The sequence below is a fragment of the Moschus berezovskii genome, chromosome 5 (assembly GCF_049115385.1).
Source record: "Moschus berezovskii isolate FMDL1 chromosome 5, NW_MosBer_1.0, whole genome shotgun sequence".
Lineage (NCBI taxonomy): Eukaryota > Metazoa > Chordata > Mammalia > Artiodactyla > Moschidae > Moschus > Moschus berezovskii.
In genome coordinates, this window is record NC_142464.1 from 70,022,933 (window position 1) to 70,044,238 (window position 21,306).

The window sequence follows — 21,306 nt, forward strand, 5'->3', positions numbered from 1 at the left end:
GACTAGGCAAAGAACCAGCAGGGATCGTTAACCTGAGTAATCCCTAGAGTGCACAAAGGGCTTGGATTAAGTTCTGACCTAAGGCTGAAAGTCCTGACTGATTACCCAGGCCAACAGAAGGCTTAGACTTTGGTAGTGGGGCTAAATTATCTTAGTTGTAAAGTTTTAGAGCCTTTCTGACAAAACTCTATAAGGATCATGCTGTTTTGCAAGTAACTTAATTACCTGCCAAAACAAAGCCCTACACTTATTAAAAAGAAGACAACAAATTCCAGACATGCAGTATAACGTTCATGGTGTTCAGCACCTAATTAAAAAAATTTGTATTACACAACCAGGAAGCAGAAAATTTGACATTCGACCAGGAGAAAAAATACTCAATAGAAAAAGACTCAATTGACATATGATAGAATTAGCAGACAAGGATCAGTTCAGTTCAGTCGCTCAGTCGTGTCCGACTCTCCGCGACCCCATGAATCACAGCACGCCAGGCCTCCCTGTCCATCACCAACTCCCGGAGTTCACTCAAACTCATGTCCACAGAGTCCGTGATGCCATCCAGCCATCTCATTCTCCGTCGTCCCCTTCTCCTCCCGCCCCCAACCTTTCCCAGCATCAGAGTCTTTTCCAGTGAGTCAACTCGTCGCATGAGGTGGCCAAAGTATTGCAGTTTCAGCTTTAGCATCAGTCCCTCCAATGAACATCCAGGATTGATCTCCTCCAGAATGGACTGGTTGGATCTCCTTGCAGTATAAGGGACTCTCAAGAGTCTTCTCCAACACCACAGTTCAAAAGCATCGGTTCTTCGGCGGTCAGCCTTCTTCACAGTCCAACTCTCACATCCATACATGACCATGGGAAAAACCATTGCCTTGACTAGACGGACCTTGGTTGGCAAAGTAATGTCTCTGCTTTTTAATATACTATCAAGGTTGGTCATAACTTTCCTTCCAAGGAGCAAGCGTCTTTTAATTTCATGGCTGCAATCAGCATCTGTAGTGATTTTGGAGCCCAAAAAAATAAAGTCTGACACTGTTTCCACTGTTTTTCCATCTATTTCCCATGAAGTGATGGGACCAGATGCCATGATCTTTGTTTTCTGAATGTTGAGCTTCAAGCCAACCTTTTCACTCTCCTCTTTCACTTTCATCAAGAGGCTTTTGAGTTCCTCTTCACTTTCTGCCATAAGGGTAGTGTCATCTGCATATCTGAGGTTATTGATATTTCTCCCGGCAATCTTGATTCCAGCTTGTGCTTCTTCCAGCCCAGCGTTCCTCATGATGTACTCTGCATATAAGTTAAATAAGCAAGGTGACAATATACAACCTTGACGCACACCTTTTCCTATTTGGAACCAGTCTGTTGTTCCATGTCCAGTTCTAACAGTTGCTTCCTGACCTGCATACAGGTTTCTCAAGAGGCAGGTCAGGTGGTCTGGGATTCCCATCTCTTTCAGAATGTTCCACAGTTTATTGTGATCCACACAGTCAAAGGCTTTGGCATAGTCAATAAAGCAGAAATAGATGTTTTTCTAAAACTCTCTTGCTTTCTCCATGATCCAGCGGATGTTGGCAATTTGATCTCTGGTGCCTCTGCCTTTTCTAAAACCTGCTTGAACATCTGGGAGTTCACGGTTTATATACTGCTGAAGCCTGGCTTGGAGAATTTTGAGCATGACTTTACTAGCGTGTGAGATGAGTGCAATTGTGCGGTAGTTTGAGCATTCTTTGGCATTGCCTTTCTTTGGGATTGGAATGAAGACTGACCTCTTCCAGTCCTGTGGCCACTGCTGAGTTTTCCAAATCTGCTGGCATATTGAGTGCAGCACTTTCACAGCATCATCTTTCAAGACTTGAAATAGCTCAACTGGAATTCCATCACCTCCACTAGCTTTGTTCGTAGTGATGCTTTCTAAGGCCCACTTGACTTCACATTCCAAGATGTCTGGCTCTAGGTCAGTGATCACGTTATCGTGACTATCTTGGTCGTGAAGATCTTTTTTGTACAGTTCTTCTGTGTATTCCTGCCACCTCTTTTTAATATCTTCTGCTTCTGTGAGGTCCATACCATTTCTGTCCTTTATCGAGCCCATCTTTGCATGAAATGTTCCCTTGGTATCTCTAATTTTCTTGAAGAGCTCTCTTGTTGGCTGTCTGAGGAGGCCTTACAAATAGCTGTGAAAAGAAGAGAGGCGAAAAGCAAAGGAGAAAAGGAAAGATATAAGCATCTGAATGCAGAGTTCCAAAGAATAGCAAGGAGAGATAAGAAAGACTTCCTCAGTGATCAGCAGACAAGGATAAATGACTATTAAAGATGCATTCATATTATGTATCAAAAAGAAAATATTAATATAATGAGAAGAGAAGTGGAAGATATAAAGAAGAACCAAATGGAAATTTTAGAGCTGAAAAATAATCTGATATGAAAAATCCAATGTGTACAATTAAGAGCAGATTAAACTTTGTGGAAAGCATGATCAGTAAACTCAAGAAAACATATGACTGTAGAAAGCATTCATACTAACACTAGAGTGAAAAAAGACTAAAAAAAAATAATGAATGGAGCCTTAGACATGTGGGACGTTATAAAGAGAATTATATCAAACATGTGAGGAAGAAATAATAACCAGTAGTACACAGACTTTGAGATATAGAGGAGAAGGAAACACTTTTCATTTCCTTTAATAAGGCTAGTATAACCCTGATTGTTGTTTAATTGCTAAATTGTATCTGACTCTTTTGCAACCCCAAGGACTGTGGCCTACCAGGCTTCTCTGTTCCTGGGATTTTCCAAGCAAGAATACTGGAATGTGTTGCCATTTCCTTCTGAAGGAGATCTTCCTGACCCAGGGTCCAATCTCCTGCATTGGCAGGTGAACTCTTTACCACTAGGCCACTAGGGAAGACCACTGTAACCCTGACCTAAAACCTTAAATATACTGCAAGAAGAAAATATGGACCCATATCTCCCATTAACATAGATGTAGATATCCTTTCAGTTCAGTCGCTCAGTCGTGTCCGACTCTTTGCGACCCCATGAACCACAGCACACCAGGCCTCCCTGTCCATCACCAACTCCCAGAATCCACCCAAAACCATGTCCATTGTGTCGGTGATGCCATCCAACCATCTCATCCTCTTTCGTCCCCTTCTTCTGCTCTCAATCTTTCCCAGCATCAGGATCTTTTCAAATGAGTCAGCTCTCCACATCAGGTGGCCCAGGTATTGGAGTTCCAGTTTCAATATCAGGCCCTCCAATGGACACCCAGGACTGATCTCCTTTAGGATGGCCTGGTTTGATCTCCTTACAGTCCAGGGGACTCTCAAGAGTCTTATGCAACACCACAGTTCAAAAGCATCAATTCTTCGGCACTCAGCCTTCTTTATAATCCAGCTCTCACATCCATACATGACTATTGGAAAAACCATAGCCTTGACTAGATGGACCTTTTTTGGCAAAGTAACGTCTCTGCTTTTTAATATGCTGTCTAGGTTGGTCATAACTTTCCTTCCAAGGAGTAAGCGCCTTTTAATTTCATGGCTGCAGTCACCATCTGCAGTGATTTTGGAGCCCAGAAAAATAAAGTCAGCCACTGTTTCCACTGTTTCCCCATCTGTTTGTCAGGAAGTGATGGTACCAGATGCCATGATCTTAGTTTTCTGAATGTTGAGCTTTAAGCCAACTTTTGCACTCTCCTCTTTCACTTTCATCAAGAGGCTCTTTAGTTCTTCTTCACTTTCTGCCATAAGGGTGGTGTCATCTGCCTATCTGAGGCTATAGATATTTCTCCCAGCAGTCTTGATTCCAGCCTGTGCTTCCTTCAGCCCAGTGTTTCTCATGATGTACTCTGCATATAAGTTAAATAAGCAGGGTGACAATATACAGCCTTGACGTAATCCTTTTCCTATTTGGAACCAGTCTGTTGTTCCATGTCCAGTTCTAACTGTTGCTATCTGACGTGTATACAGGTTTCTAAAGAGGCAGGTCAGGTGGTCTGTTATTCCCATCTCTTTCAGAATTTCCCACAGTTAATTGTGATTCATACAGTCAAAGACTTTGGCATAGTCAGTAAAGCAGAAGTAGATGTTTTTCTGGAGCTCTCTTGCTTTTTTGATGATACGGTGGAAGTAACGCTGAAGAAGCTTAAGTTGAATGGTTCTATGAAGACCTACAAGACCTTCTAGAACAAACACCCAAAAAAGATGTCCTTTTCTTTATAGGGGACTGGATTGCAAAAGTAGGAAGTCAAGAAATACCTGGAGTAACAGGCAAATTTGGCCTTGGAGCACGGAATGAAGCAGGGCAAAGGCTAACAGAGTTCTGCCAAGAGAACGCACTGGTCATAGCAAACACCCTCTTCCAGCAACACAAGAGAAGACTCTACACATGGACATCACCAGATGGTCAACACCGAAATCAGATTGATTATATTCTTTGCAGCCAAAGATGGAGAAGCGCTATACAGTCAGCAAAAACAAGACTGGGAGCGTGCTATGGTTCAGATCATGAACTCCTTATTGTCAAATTCAGACTTAAATTGAAGAAAGTAGGGAAAACCACTCGACCATTCAGGTATGACCTAAATCAAATCCCTTATGACTATACAGTGGAAGTGAGAAATAGATTTAAGGGACTAGATCTGATAGAGTGCCTGATGAACTCTGGACGGAGGTTCGTGACATTGTACAGGAGACTGGAATCAAGACCATCCCAAGAAAAAGAAAAGCATAAAAGCAAAATGGCTGTCTGAGGAGGCCTTACAAATAGCTGTGAAAAAGAGAAGCGAAAAGCAAAGGAGAAAAGGAAAGATATACCCATTTGAATGCAGAGTTCCAAAGAATAGCAAGGAGAGATAAGAAAGCCTTCCTCAGCGATTAATGCAAAGAAATAGAGGAAAAAAATAGAATGGGAAAGACTAGAGATCTCTTCAAGAAAATTAGAGATACCAATCACCTGCCTCTTGAGAAACCTGTATGCAGGTCAGGAAGCAACAGTTAGAACTGGACATGGAAAAACAGACTGGTTCCAAATAGGAAAAGGAGTACGTCGAGGTTGTATATTGTTACCCTGCCTATTTAACTTATATGCAGAGTACATCATGAGGAATGCTGGGCTGGAAGAAGCACAAGCTGGAATCAAGATTCCTGGGAGAAATATCTATAACCTCAGATATGCAGATGACACCACCCTTACGGCAGAAAGTGAAGAGGATCTAAAAAGCCTCTTGATGAAAGTGAAAGAGGAGAGTGAAAAGGTTGGCTTGAAGCTCAACATTCAAAAAACAAAGATCATGGCATCTGGTCCCATCATTTCATGGGATATAGATGGGGAAACCGGAGAAGGCAATGGCAAGCCACTCCAGTACTATTGCCTAGAAAATCCCATGGATGGAGGAGCCTGGTTGGCTGTAGTCTCTGGGGTCACTAAGGGTCGGACACGACTGAGCGACTTCACTTTCACTTTTCACTTTCACACATTGGAGAAGGAAATGGCAACCCACTCCAGTGTTCTTGCCTGGAGAATCCCAGAGATGGGGGAGCCTGGTGGGCTTCCGTCTATGGGGTCGCACAGAGTCGGACACGACTGAAATGACTTAGCAGCAGTAGCAGCAGATGGGGAAACAGTGTCAGACTTTATTTTTTTGGCTCCAAAATCACTGTGGATGCTGATTGCACCTGTGAAATTAAAAGACGCTTACTCCTTGGAAGGAAAGTTATGACCAACCTAGACAGCATATTAAAAAGCAGAGACATTACTTTGCCAACAAAGGTCCGTCTAGTCAAGGCTATGGTTTTCCCAGTGGTCGTGTATGGCTGTGAGAGTTGGACTGTGAAGAAGGCTGATCGCCGAAGAATTGATGCTTTTGAATTGTGGTGGTGGAGACGACTCCTGAGAGTCCCTTGGACTGCAAGGAAATCCAACCAGTCCATTCTAAAGATCAATCCTGGGTGTTCATTGGAAGGACTGATGCTGAAGCTGAAAGTCCAGTACTTTGGCTACCTCGTGTGAAGAATTGACTCATCTGAAAAGACCCTGATGCTGGGAGAGATTGGGGGCAGGAGGAGAAGGGGACGACAGAGAATGAGATGGCTGGATGGCATTACCGACTCGATGGACATGAGTTTGAGTGAACTCTGGGTATTGCTGATAGACAGGGAGGCCTGGCGTGCCGAGATTCATGGGGTTGCAAAGAGTCAGACTTGACTGAGCGGCTGAACTGAACTGAACGAAGGGAACATTTCATGCAAAGATGGGCTCAATAAATGACAGAAATGGTATGGACCTAAGAGAAGCAGAATATATTAAGAAGAGGTGGCAAGGACTTGTACAGAAGAACTGTACAAGAAAGATCTTTATGACCCAGATTATCACAAAGGTCTGATCATTCACACTCACCTAGAGCAGGACATCCTGGAATGTGAAGTCAGGTGGTCCTTAGGAAGGATCACTACGAACAAAGCTAGTGGAAGTGATGGAATTCCAGTTGAGCTATTTCAAATCCTAAAAGATGATGCTGTGAAAGTGCTCCACTCAATATGTCAGCAAATTTGGAAAACTCAGCTGGGGCCACAGGACTGGAAAAGGTCCGTTTTCATTCCAATCCCAAAGAAAGGTAATGCCAAAGAATGCTCATTCTACTGCACAATTGCACTCATCTCACATGCTAGTAAAGTAATGCTTAAAGTTTTCCAAGCCAGGCTTCAGCAATATGTGAACTGTGAACTTCCAGATGTTCAAGCTGGTTTTAGAAAAGGCAGAGGAACCACTGATCAAATTGCCAACATCTGCTGGATTATCAAAAAAGTATGATATCCTTTAGATATAATCCAATTGAATCTAGCAATATACAATATTTATAATACATCATGATCAAGTGAATATTCTAGGAATGCAAAGTTAAATATTCAAAGTCAGTAGAAAATTAATATATAAAAATCTTTGCATTTCTACTATCAGGAAACAAATGGAGAATGAAATTTTTAATAAATTCCATTTAATTATTAATTAAATATTTTAATTAATTAAATATTAATTATGATTGATTAAATACATTGGGGTAAATTTAACAAAAGATGTGTAAGACCTTAATACTGAAAACTTAAAATATAACTGGATTAAGTTAAGACCTAAGGAAATGGATAGAGATACTATGATCATGGATTGTATGTCTGATTTCCCTAAATTAATTTACAGATTTAATGTAATCCAGCAGACTTTTTTTTTTTTGGTAGAAATTGACAGATTGATTAAATTGTAAAATTATATCCAAATATAAAGAACCTGGAATATTCAAAGTAATCTAAAAAAATTTTTGGAGGATTTTAAGACTTATTTCAGAGCACAATAATTAAGACAGTAGGGAAGTCCCTGGTGGCTCAGACTGTAAGAATCTGCCTGCAGTCAGTAGAGACAGGTTCCATCCCTAGGTCGAGAAGATCCCCTGGAGAAGGAAATGGCTACCCACTGCAGAATTCTTGCCTGGGGAATTCCATGGGCAGAGGAGCCTGGCGGGCTGTAGTACATGGAATCGCAGAGTCGGACATGACTGAACAACTAACACTTTCAAGGTATTGGCACAAGGACTGACAGATCAGGAGAGCAGAGTGGAGGGTCCAGCAGTTACATAGTCAGTTGATTTTTAACAAAGGCACCAAAGCAGTTCAGTGAAGAAAAGAAACTCTTCAACAAATGGTATGGGAAAAATTGGATATTCACATGGATAAAAAAACAAAGGACCTCAACTTATACAAATGCCTTCATACCTTATACAGATTTAAGGTGGACCCAGAGGTACCAGCTAACACTTTGAAAATACTGGGAGAAAACCTAGGAGAATATCTTCTTGGCCTTTGTGTAAGCAGAGATTTCTTAAACAGGACACAGAAATAGAACCATAAAATAAGAAAAACGTCATCAGAATTAAAAGCTCTTACTAAGGACACTTTTAAGACAATAAATAGGCAGGTTGCAGATAGGGAGAAAATATTGGTAAAGCTTATAATCTGACAAAAGGCCGGTATCCAGGATAAATAAAGAACTTCTGTTTTGTTGTTGTTGTTCATTTGCTGAGTCACGTGTGACCTTGCAACCCCATGGACTGTAGCACACCAGGCTTCCCTGTCCTTCACCAACTCCCAGAGCTGCTGACATTCATGTCCATCGAGTCAGGGATGTTATCCAACCATCTCATCTGCTGCTGCCCTCTTCTTTTGCCTTTAATCTTTTCCAGTGAGTCAGCTCTTCACATCCAGTGGCCAAAATATTGGAGCTTCGACTATAACTCAGTATTAAAAAGAAAATTAATTTTTTTAAAAAGGCTGAAGATTTGAAAAGGTACTTCACAAAGATACATGAATGTAGTTAATGGACATAAGGAGGTGGTCAACACTATTCATCATCAGGAAGTGTATATTGACATCCAAACAGGACCTCTCTACACATCCACTGTAATGATTAAAATTTAAAAGCCTGACAGTCAAATGTTGGGTTAAGGTGTAGAGCACCCAAACCTTTTAGATATTGCTGATGGAGTGTAAAATGTTATAACCACTCTTAAATTAGTCAGTTTCCTGTAAACGTATGTCTATTGGCCTCAGCAATTCCCCTCCTAAATATTTAACCAAGAGAAATGGGAACAAAGGCCCACAAAGACTTGTATAAGAATGTTTAAAGCACTGTAAAGGTGCTATAATGGACAAAAAATTGGAATCAACACAAATGTTCATCAACAGTGGAATAGACAAACTGTGGTATACAATAGAATATTATCTAGCAATAAAAAGAAAAAATGAAATTCTTATCTATAACAGCATATATGCATCTCCAACAGTATGTTAAATAAAAGATGACAAATACAAAAGAGTAATCATTGCATGATTCCATTTACATTAAGTTCTAGAACTTTGACTTTAATCTTTGGAGAGCAGCATTCATTTCAGTTCAGTTCAGTCGCTCAGTCGTGTCCAACTCTCCGCGACCCCATGAATCACAGCACGCCAGGCCTCCCTGTCCATCACCAACTCCCAGAGTTCACTCAAAGCAGCATTAGTGATACCTTATTTTTATAAGAATAAATAAATTTTATAGAACTTATTAAATTTAACATATTAAATTTATAGAACTTCTGATATCTCACACTTCATTGCATAGCCAACGTGAACATTATTTTAAAAATGATTGAATATTCATTGACTATTTTTTAGAGTGTGAATTGATAATGAGTATTTCAATTTTAGTATACCAGTTTTAAAATTATATGTTCTTAATTTACTCTCGTTCTCTTAGTTTAATTTATTGAAAAGCCATCATCTGTTTTAGGTAGTTTGACCATCTTTTTCTTTGGAATCAAGTAGGAAAAAAAGTTGTAATATTCTTTGTTTTTAGGATAGAATTTCCAATATCAAAAGTTAAGTCTGGTATTTATTTGTTTTAGTCATTTTCAGAGTGGTATAATCTCCATATATTCTACAAAAGAAAATGTTTTCTATTAAATGCATGGTAACCTACAGAGAAACCTCAACTGTGAAGAATTTGGTTATCTTGAAAGTGTACCTATTTGATACTATGCTGAAAAAATGGAAAACCCCCAGCTTAGTCGAATAAAATTACATAGGATATTCACTCAGAGGCTTTGTATTTTTATTAGATAAATAAGTTTAATAAGGTAATCTTTTTTAAATTTCTAAATTTACATCAAATTAATGGAAAAGATACTTAGTGCAAACATAATACTGAGCAGTTCCAGTGAATCAATCTTTTTTAACAAAAGATATGATCAAAAATATCAAATAAACAGAAATAAAGGAAGAAAAGATGAAGGCAAGGGAGGAAGGAAAGAAAGATGATAACCAATATAAAAGATATTTTTGCATTTTTGTCATGACTTTTTTTCCCCTAAAGAAATAAAATTTTTGTTGTATTTAGTCTTCCATCTTTATTTCTCCCTTCCACACTCCAGATAGTCACTGCTGTATATACATTGATATGTATACTTCACATAGTTTTGGAGCTTTACTAAAAATGTAAATGTGTCATAGAATAGTCACTCAGTCATGTCCGATTCTTTGCGACCCCATATCTGTAGCCTGCCAGGCTCCTCTGCCCGTGAAATTCTCCAGGCAAGAAAATGAGTGAGTAGCCATTCCCTTCTCCAGGGGATCTTCTTGACCAAACCCAGGTCTTCTTGATCAAACCCAGGTCTCCTACATTGCAGGCAGATTCTTTACCTTCCAAGCCACCAGCACAGCCCAAATGTATCATGTGTATACACAATTTGTACTCTTTAAATCTTTTATTTGTTCAGCTTATACAAGCTATTCTTCCTGTAAAAAATTAGGTATTACAGGCTACCCTAATCCTACTTTTCTCCTCAGAGGTTAAATGTGAGTTCTTTCAGGCTTTTTCCTATGCTTTACATTATATGTTGTATACAAAAACTACAAAACACAAGTTCTTTTGTATTATACATACCATTTCTAAACTTGCTTTTTCCCCTTTCATTGAATGTTATGTCTTGGAGCTTTCACCATGTCAGCATAGAGAGCTCTATCTCAACTCTATTCTTTTACACTGAGGTAGAGGACATTTTGGGGAAGGAAGTGGCAACCCACTCCAGTGTTCTTGCCTGGAAAATCCCAGGGATGGGGGAGCCTGGTGGGCTGCCGTTATGGGGTCGCACAGAGTTGGACATGACTGAAGCGACTTAGCAGCAGGAGCAGCAACAGAGGACATTTATTGTTTGGTTGTACCATAATTTATTTTGCCATTTCTCATTGAAGAAATTTTAGGTTGCTCTCTTGTTTCTCATATTTCTAAGCAGTGTTTTTTAAACCCCTTTCTGTTCGTCTTTATGTCTCTATGGTAAATACTAGAAACCAGAATTGCTGGGTTATTGGACATTCATGTGTTAAGTGTTTCTTTGTTGTAGTCAAGTTGTGCCCTCCAGATTGGCTTTACCTCATTATACTCCCTATCTTGCTAATGATTATTTACTTTTTTTTCTTCCATAGGCCTTACTAGCATTGGGCATCAGTAAGTCTGTTCAGACACCAGATCCTTCTCATCCGTAAGGACTCTGTCTTTATTATGTTTTCATTTGTTTTGGCAGTAAGTCGTTGAATTATAGATATGTCCTGAAGTTTTATATCCTGCAGCTTTGTGTTAACCTTTCTTCTGCTGTAGTATCTAAAATGCAGGATTCACTTGTTTTGTCAAAGTAAATTCAAGATGTAATTTGAAAATGGAGTTCAAATTATTTTTATTCTTTATAATGTAACATAAAGATCTTGTCCTCTTTGTATTTGATAATAACAAAGCACATATTTTAATCTTGGAATTGTTTTATTTGGTCAAAGGAAATATGTATATTTCACGTTTGGACTAATAGGCCACTCTTAAATTTTAGTGATAATTTTCTATTAAATTTATGCTTAATGTATTTTAATCCCTTTATTGTTATCTGGAGATAGTAGTCTGTTAATATTTCAAAATGACTTATTTTTAAAAGAAATGTGCTCTTTAGCACATATGGTTTTGAATTATATTAGTTATTTGATACAAAGACTTGCTAGTGCTTCTGCTAATATAACCAGGTAAAATTTTTGGATTCTACATGTATTTTTTTCTTTTTTTAACAAGCTTCAGTAATAGAATTTAGGCAGTCAAATTTGCCATAAGGCAAAAGAACTACACTTTTATTTCTGTATAGGAGTCTGCCTCTGTGCTTTATATATCTTGAAATCCAGATACTCCTGTTTTCTTATACATAATAGCATATTTTGAATATCCTGTAACTGTCAGTAAGCTTTTATATACCAAAAATTTTAAAACAGGGTGAAATTGAAAATTTTTAGGTGTGTATATTTCATAAGATATTTTCAACAGTCTAGTTTAGTGCTGCCTGATAGAATTTTCTATAATAATAGGAATAGTTATGTATATCTATTCAATATGCTAGTCACTAGCTACATGTGGCTGTTGAGCACTGGAAATGTGGCAGGTGCAATTGAAGAGTTATGTTAAAATTTTATTTAGTTTTACTTAATTTACATTTAAATAGTCTTATATAGCTAGTGACATATTGGATAGTGCAGATCTACATAATTTAAAAATTTCAGTAAGAATATACAAATTCCTTGAAAACATATAAAATGAAAGTAATGATATTTACTTTAGATCTTAAATTATCTTAAATATAGTCTATGTGAGAAAAACTTTAGAAGAATGTTAATTTTTCTAAATTAAGCTTATAGAACACTGTCACGTCTATAAACTGATAATTTCCTATGGTAAGATTACATATTTACAAAAGGAATTCAAAAAACAATTTTAATTACGATTCCAAGCAAGAATACTGGAGTGGGTTACCATATCCTACTCTGGAGGATCTCCCCAACCCAGGTATTGAACCTATGTTTCTTGCATCTCCTGTATTGACAGGCAGATGCTTTACCACTGCACCACCTGTGAAGCCCTTTTAAATTAAGAACTCTTGTTTAAATTTGCATTTACTCTAGAGGTACCATGTTTGAATTTGGGGGTAAATTTCCGAGAAACTTTTGTATCAATGAGTGATTCTTTCCCTCTTACATTATCTCATATTTTAAAATTTATTACTCATTATTTTATTGGTACATACAGTGATACAAAGAAATGCACATGTTGACCAAAGACTCTTAAAAAAGTAATTGTGATTTAACAAAAAAATTGTCATCAAAACAACTGAAGCTGTTAGTCTTTTAATAGTAGTAGTGAGATACTGTGTTTTAAATTCTACAGAATCAGCAAAAAGTATCTAGCATCAAATTATAGGTAATATAAATTATGTAAGACAGTATTTAATTAGAAACTTCATTACAAGGAAATTGAAATGTTACCCTCTTCATTAAACCTCTGAATACATTTAAAAAATAAATTTTATCTGTGTTTGTGGTATTTAAGGGTAAAGTCGCTGTAGTAAATCAAAGCAAATTATAAGAGGGATTAGCAAAAACCTGAATTAAATAATATTCACTTTATTTTTATATAGTTTCAAAGATCTTGCAGTTTTTTCCACTTTATATGTTATTTTCTGATTAGATATGAGTTTGGTACTTACCTTTTACTTAACTATAAAATCATATCATCTTGATATTGTAAGAGGTTTTTCTTAATTGAATGATTAAACATATTTTGGAAGGAAATCATTTGTATTTCTTGTAAACTATTTTTTTTATTTTTCAGGTATGGATTTTCAAATATGCGCTATATCGCTTCACTAATAAGTGGTGTTGGTATTTTCATGATGGGTGCAGGATTATCTTGGTACCATGGAATCATGGGATTGCTCAATCCTCAACCAATAGAATCTCTTCTATGGGTAATTTTCTTCTTCCCTCCCCCCTCAGTTTTAAACTAATATGAAATAACAGTTAAGTACAGTAGAATACCTTTGTTATATTAATGTTAAAGATTGGGACTAAATATACCTTCTTGACTGTAATATAGGATTACGTACCTGTATGTGTTTTTCTGGGCTTCCCTGGTGGCTCAGACGGTAAAGCATCTGCCTACAGTGTGGGAGACCCAGGTTCGATCCCTGGGTTGGGAAGCTCTCTTGGAGAAGGAAATGGCAACCCACTCCAGTACTCTTGCCTGGAAAATCCCATGGATGGAGGAGCCTTGTAGGTTACAGTCCATGGGGTCGCAAAGAGTCGGACATGACTGTAGCACCCTTATGTGTTTTTTAGGATGTGACTGAACCTGACCTCTGAATCCATATGATTCAATGATGTTGAGCAAGAGTATCTCTTTAGGTACAGTCATTAAGCACTGCATCCTTGGTTAACATTTTGGACAATTCTATTAATTTCTGCTATCACTAAAAGCAGAAAGGCCAGAAGACCTCTGTTGAGTTTTAGTACTAAGAATAATCTGTCAGTAGTTAAAATATCCATTCCCTTGTAACAGTCATATGTTAGAATTTTTCTTAAAATTAAAGCATCTTCTTTCCCACATTCTGGTAGGAAGCCTACATTGGGAGAATGGGAGTGTGATTCCTTTCTGTATTTTTTCACCTAAGGGCTTCTGTTCTTCTCTCTTATACCCTAGGTTCCTTCTGGCAGTACTGAAGGTAGATATAGGGGACAGAAAAGTACTACTTTACGGTACCAGCATCATCTTGCACTGGTATCCGCTGGCATTTGTAGGTACCTAAAGCTGTCTTTTCTCTTCTCATGGGAACTTCTTGGAGATTACCCTGCTTGGCAGCTGTGACCATAGCTCCCTTGACAAGTGCAAATTGGTCATGTGGCACCCCTGTCAGCTTTTGTATCTCATGGTGTAGTTCCAGACTATTTCTACTGATGTTGCCAGTAAGATTCAGTGGAAGGAGCCTAAAATTGAGACAGGAAAACCTGTATTCTAGTTCTTATTTCAATATCCTTTCCATATACTCAAGCAAATCACGTAGCTTTGGGAAATCTTAACTTTCCTTAACAGAATGAGGAGAATGTTGAAGTGGGTTCAAAATTTTTAAACCTCTATTTCAGGGAAGACTGGGGTTCTGAAAAATTCTATATTTGGATTTTTTAATTTCATATAACATTTATCATTTGAATTTCATATAAAATTTTTTATGTGTTTATTTTTTAAAAAATATTTATTTATTTTTATTTTTTATTGGAGGCTAATTATTTTACAATATTATATTGGTTGGTTTTGTCATCCATTGACATGAATCCGCCCTGGGTGTACATGAGTTCCCCTTCTTGAACCCCAAGTTTTTAAAAATCTGTGTTATTTCTTTCTGTATGTCTTGGACTAAAGCAGAAAGCTGTTTTTGATAGTTCAGTTCAGTCGCTCAGTCGTGTCCGATTCTTTGCGGCCCCCTGAATTGCAGCACGCCAGGCCTTTCTGTCCATCACCAACTCCCAGAGTTTACCCAAACTCATGTCCATTGAGTCGGTGATGCCATCCAACCATCTCATCCTCTGTTGTCCCCTTCTCCTCCTGCCTTCAATCTTTGCCAGCATCAGGGTCTTTTTAGATGAGTCAGCTCTTCACATCAGGTGGCCAAAGTATTGGAGTTTCAGCTTCAACATCAGTCCTTCCGATGAACACCCAGGACTGATCTCCTTTAGAATGGACTGGTTGGATCTCCTTGCTGTCCAAGGGACTCTCAGGAGTCTTCTCCAACACCATAGTTTAAAAGCATCAATTCTTCTGCGTTCAGCTTTCTTTATAGTCCAACTATCCCATCCATCCATGACTCCTGGAAAAACCATGGCTTTGACTAGATGGACCTTTGTTGGCAAAGTAATGTCTCTGCTTTTTAATATGCTGTCTAGGTTGGTCATAACTTCCCTTCCAAGGAGTAAGCATCTTTTAATTTCATGGCTGCAGTCACCATCTGCAGTGATTTTGGAGCCCAGAAAAATAAAGTCAGTCACTGTTTCCATTGTTTCCCCATCTATTTGCCATGAAGTGATGGGACCAGATGCCATGATCTTAGTTTTCTGAATGTTGAGTTTCAAGCCAACTTTTTGACTCTCCTCTTTCACTTTGATCAAGAGACTCTTTAGTTCTTCTTCACTTTCTGCCATAGGGGTGGTGTCATCTGTATATCTGAGGTTATAGATATTTCTCCCGGCAATCTTGATACCAGCTTGTGCTTCACCCAGTCCTGCATTTTGTATGATGTACTCTGCATGTAAGTTAAATAAGCAGAGTGGCAATATACAGCCATGATGTACTCCTTTTCCTATTTGGAACCAGTCTGTTGTTCCATGTCCAGTTCTAACTGTTGCTTCCTGACCTGCATACGTATTTCTAAGGAGGCAGGTCAGGTGGTCTGGTATTCCTATCTCTTTCAGAATTTTCCACAGTTTATTGTGATCCACACAGTCAAAGGCTTTGGCATAGTCAATAAAGCAGAAATAGATGTTTTTCTGGAACTCTCTTCCGTTTTCAATGATCCAGCGGATGCTGGCAATTTGATCTCTGGTTCCTCTCCTTTTTCTAAAACCAGATTGAAGATTTGGAAGTTCACGGTTCACATATTGCTGAAGTCTGGCTTGGAGAATTTTGAGCATGACTTTACTAGCATGTGAGATGAGTGCAATTGTGTGGTAGTCTGAGCATTTGGCATTGCCTTTCCTTGGGATTGGAATGAAAACTGACCTTTTCCAGTCCTGTGGCCACTGCTGAGTTTTCCAAATTTGCTGGCATATTGAGTGCAGCCCTTTGACAGCATCATCTTTTAGGATTTGAAATAGCTCAATGGGAATTCCATCACTTCCACTAGCTTTGTTCGTAGTGCTGCTTCTTGATATCTTTATCTAATTGAATTGTGTTTGGGATTGTAAGGAAAATGGTATTATCTTCCTCCCCGAAATTGATTACTGTGTATAACTGCTGATCCATCTGAATCAGGACTGAGAAAGAATTCTCTTGGTACTGGGCGTCCAAACAAAATTAAGAAATAACTGGGTATGGTTGTGGATCTTACTGTATCCACAACCCTAGATTTCAAATGTTTGTGTTCATTTTGAAGTTCAAAAACTTTTTTACCAGTTAAGTAATAATTCTTTTATGTCATGAATTAACTTAGGTCATGGTATAACATTCTACTTTGTGTGTGTGTATTACTCTTCCAGGTATTAAAAAATGAGATGGTCATCAAATTTTAACTCTTATTTCTTCTTTTTTTTTTTTAATTTTTTTAAAATTTATTTTATTGGAGGCAAATTACCTTACATTAATATATTGGTTGGTTTTGCCATACATTGACATGAATCCTCCCCGGGTGTACATGTGTTCCCTTTCTTGAACCCCCCTCCCACCTCCCTCTTCCCCATATCCTCCCTCCATGTCATCCCCGTGCACCAGCCCCAAGCATCCTGTATCATGCGTCAAACCTGGACTGGTCACTTATGATAATATACATGCTACAATGCCGTTCTCCCCAATCATCCCACCTTCACCCTCTCCCACAGAGTCCCAAAGACTGTTCTATATGCCTATGTCTTTTCTGCAGTCTCGTATACAGAGTTCAGGTTACCATCTTTCTAAATTCCATATATATGCGTTAGTATACTGTATTGGTGTTCTTCTTTCTGGCTTACTTCACTCTGTATAATAGGCTCCAATTTCATCCACCTCATTAAAACTGATTCACATGCATTCTTTTTGATGGCTGAGAAATACTCCATTGTGTATATGTACCAAAGCTTTCTTATCCATTCATCTGCAGATGGACATCTAGGTTGCTTCCATGTCCTGGCTATTATAAACAGTGCTGCAATGAACATTGGAGTACATGTGTCTCTTTCAATTCTGGTTTCCTTGGTGTGTATGCCCAGGAGTGCGATTGCTGGATCATATGGCAGTTCTATTTCCAGTTTTTTGAGGAATCTCCACACTGTTCTCCATAGTGGCTATACTAGTTTGCATTCCCACCAACAGTGTAAGAGGGTTCCCTTTTCTCCACACCCTCTCCAGCATTTATTGCATGTAGACTTTTGGATAGCAGCCATTCTGACTGGTGTGAAATGGTATCTCATTGTGGTTTTGATTTGCATTTCTCTGATTATGAGGGATGTTGAGCATTTTTTCATGTGTTTGTTAGCCATCTTTATGTCTTCTTTGGAGAAATGTCTGTTTAGTTCTTTGGCCCATTTTTTGATTGGGTCACTTAGTTTTCTGGAATTGAGCTGCAGGAGCTGCTTGTATATTTTGGAGATTAATCCTTTATCAGTTGCTTCATTTGCTATTATTTTCTCCCATTCTGAAGGCTGTCTATTCACCTTGCTTATAGTTTCCTTTGCTGTGCAGAAGCTTTTGATTTTAATTAGGTCCCATTTGTTTATTTTTGCTTTTATTTCCAGTATTCTGGGAGGTGGGTCTTGGAGGATCCTGCTGTGATTTATGTTGGAGAGTGTTTTGCCTATGTTCTCCTCTAGGAGTTTTATAGTTTCTGGTCTTTCATTTAGCTCTCTTATCCATTTTGAGTTTATTTTTGTGTATGGTGTTAGGAAGTGTTCTAGTTTCATTCTTTTACAAGTGGCTGACCAGTTTTCCTAGCACCACTTGTTAAAGAGACTGTCTTGTCTCCATTTTATATTCTTGCCTCCTTTGTCAAAGATAAGGTGTCCATAGGAGCGTGGATTTATCTCTGGGCTTTCTATTTTGTTCCATTAATCTATATTTCTGTCTTTATGCCAGTACCATACTGTCTTGATGACTGTGGCTTTGTAGTAGAGCTTGAAGTCTGGCAGGTTAATTCCTCCAGTTCCATTCTTCTTCTTCAAGATTGCTTTGGCTATTCGAGGTTTTTTGTATTTCCATACAAATTGTGAGATTATTTGTTCTAGTTCTGTGAAAAATATCGTTGGTAGCTTGATAGGGATTGCATCGAATGTATAAATTACTTTGGGTAGTATACTCATTTTCACAATATTTATTCTTCCAATCCACGAACACGGTATATTTCTCCATCTATTAGTGTCCTCTTTGATTACTTTCACTAGTGTTTTATAGTTTTCTATGTACAAGTCTTTTGTTTCCTTAGGTGGACATATTCCTAAGTATTTAGTTCTTTTCGTTGCAATAGTGAATGGAATAGTTTCCTTAATTTCTCTTTCTATTTTCTCATTATTAGTGTATAGGAATGCAAGGGATTTCTGTGTGTTGATATTATATCCTGCAACTTTACTGTATTCATTGATTAGCTCTAGTAGTTTTCTGGTAGAGTCTTTAGGGTTTTCTGTGTAGAGGATCATGTCATCAGCAAACAGTGAAAGTTTTACTTCTTCTTTTCCAATTTGGATTCCTTTTATGTCTTTTTCTGCTCTGATTTCTGTGGCCAAAACTTCCAGAACTATGTTGAATAGTAGTGGTGAGAGTGGGCACCCTTGTCTTGTTCCTGACTTTAGGGGAAATGCTTTCAGTTTTTCACCATTGAGGATAATGTTTGCTGTGGGTTTGTCATATATAGCTTTTATTATGTTGAGATATGTCCCTTCTATTCCCACTTTCTGGAGAGTTTTTATCATAAATGGATGTTGTATTTTGTCAAAGGCTTTCTCTGCATCTATTGAGATAATCATATGATTTTTATTTTTCAGTTTGTTAATGTGGTGTATTACGTTGATTGATTTGCGGACATTGAAGAATCCTTGCATTCCTGGGATAAAGCCCAATTGGTCATGATGTATGATCTTCTTAATGTGTTGTTGGATTCTGATGGCTAGAATTTTGTTAAGGATTTTTGCATCTATGTTCATCAGTGATATTGGCCTGTAGTTTTCTTTTTTTGTGGGATCTTTACCAGGTTTTGGGATTAGGGTGATGGTGGCCTCATAGAATGAGTTTGGAAGTTTCCCTTCCTCAGCAATTTTCTGGAAGAGTTTGAGTAGAATAGGTGTTAGCTCTTCTCTAAATTTTTGGTAGAATTCGGCTGTGAAGCCGTCTGGACCTGGGCTTTTGTTTGCTGGAAGCTTTCCGATTACTTCCTCTATTTCCGTGCTTGTGATGGGTCTGTTCAGATTTTCTATTTCTTCCTGGTTCAGTTTTGGCAAGGTGTACTTTTCTAGGAATTTGTCCATTTCTTCCAAGTTATTCATTTTATTGCCATGTAATTGCTGATAGTATTCTCTAATAATCCTTTGTATTTCTGTGTTGTCAGTTGTGATCTCTCCATTTTCATTTCTAATTTTATTGATTTGGTTCTTCTCCCTTTGTTTCTTGATGAGTCTGGCTAGTGGTTTGTCAATTTTATTTACCTTCTCAAAGAACCAGCTTTTGGCTTTGTTGATTTTTGCTATGGTCTCTTTTGTTTCTTTTGCATTTATCTCTGCCCTAATTTTTACAATTTCTTTCCTTCTACTGACCCTGGGGTTCTTCATTTCTTCCTTTTCTAGTTTCTTTAGATGTAGAGTTAGGTTATTTAGTTGACTTTTTTCTTGTTTCTTGATGTGTGCCTGTATTGCTGTGAACTTCCCCCTTAGCACTGCTTTTACAGTGTCCCAGAGGTTTTGGGTTGTTGTGTTTTCATTTTCATTCATTTCTATGCATGTTTTGATTTCTCTTTTGATTTCTTCTATGATTTGTTCATTATTAAGCAGCGTGTTGTTCAGCCTCCATATGTTGGCATTTTTAATAGTTTTTCTCCTGTAATTGAGATCTAATCTTACTGCATTGTGGTCAGAAAAGATGCTTGGAATGATTTCAATTTTTTTGAATTTACCAAGGCTAGATTTATGGCCCAGGATGTGATCTATCCTGGAAAAGGTTCTGTGTGCACTTGAGAAAAAGGTGAAATTCATTGTTTTGGGGTGAAATGTCCTATAGATATCTATTAGGTCTAACTGGTCTATTGTATCATTTAAAGTTTGTGTTTCCTTGTTAATTTTCTGTTTAGTTGATCTATCCATAGATGTAAGTGGGGTATTAAAGTCTCCTACTATTATTGTCTTATTGTTAATTTCCCCTTTCATACTTGTTAGTAATTGTCTTACATATTGCGGTGCTCCTATGTTGGGTGCATAAATATTTATAATTGTTATATCTTCTTGGATTGATCCTTTGATCATTATGTAGTTTCCTTCTTTGTCTCTTTTCACAGCCTTTGTTTTAAAATCTATTTTATCTGATATGAGTATTGCTACTCCTGCTTTCTTTTGGTCTCTATTTGCGTGGAATATCTTTTTCCAGCCCTTCACTTTCAGTCTGTATGTGTCCCTTGATTTGAGGTGGGTGTCTTGTAGACAACATATATGGGGGTCTTGTTTTTGTATCCATTCAGCCAGCCTTTGTCTTTTGGTTGGGGCATTCAACCCATTTACGTTTAAGGTGATTATTGATAAGTATGATCCCGTTGCCATTTTCTTTATTCTTTTGGGTTCGAGTTTATATACCCTTTCTGTGTTTCCAGTCTAGAGAAGATCCTTTAGTATTTGTTGGAGAGCTGGTTTGGTGATGCTGAATTCTCTCAGCTTTTGCTTGTCTGTAAAGCTTTTGATTTCTCTTTCATATTTGAATGAGATCCTTGCTGGGTACAGTAATCTGGGCTGTAGGTTATTTTCTTTCATCACTTTAAGTATGTCTTGCCATTCCCTCCTGGCCTGTAGAGTTTCTGCTGAAAGATCAGCTGTTATCCTTATGGGGATCCCCTTGTGTGTTATTTATTGTTTTTCCCTTGCTGCTTTTAATATTTTTTCTTTGTGTTTGATCTTTGTTAATTGATTAATATGTGCCTTGGGGTATTTCGCCTTGGGTTTATCCTGTTAGGGACTCTCTGTGTTTCTTGGACTTGGGTGATTATTTCCT

The 21,306-nt window shown here is 38.0% G+C and overlaps 1 protein-coding gene across 1 annotated transcript in view; it reads left to right on the forward strand.

Moving 5' to 3' along the window:
- The window catches only part of SLC30A9 (solute carrier family 30 member 9), a 100,772-nt gene that overhangs the window by 46,191 nt on the left and 33,275 nt on the right, over window positions 1–21,306 (forward strand). The window contains exons 10-11 of the mRNA XM_055433949.2: window positions 11,010–11,065; window positions 13,222–13,357. Coding sequence (XP_055289924.2) covers window positions 11,010–11,065; window positions 13,222–13,357 — 192 coding nt within the window. The remainder of the gene's footprint in view (window positions 1–11,009; window positions 11,066–13,221; window positions 13,358–21,306) is intronic.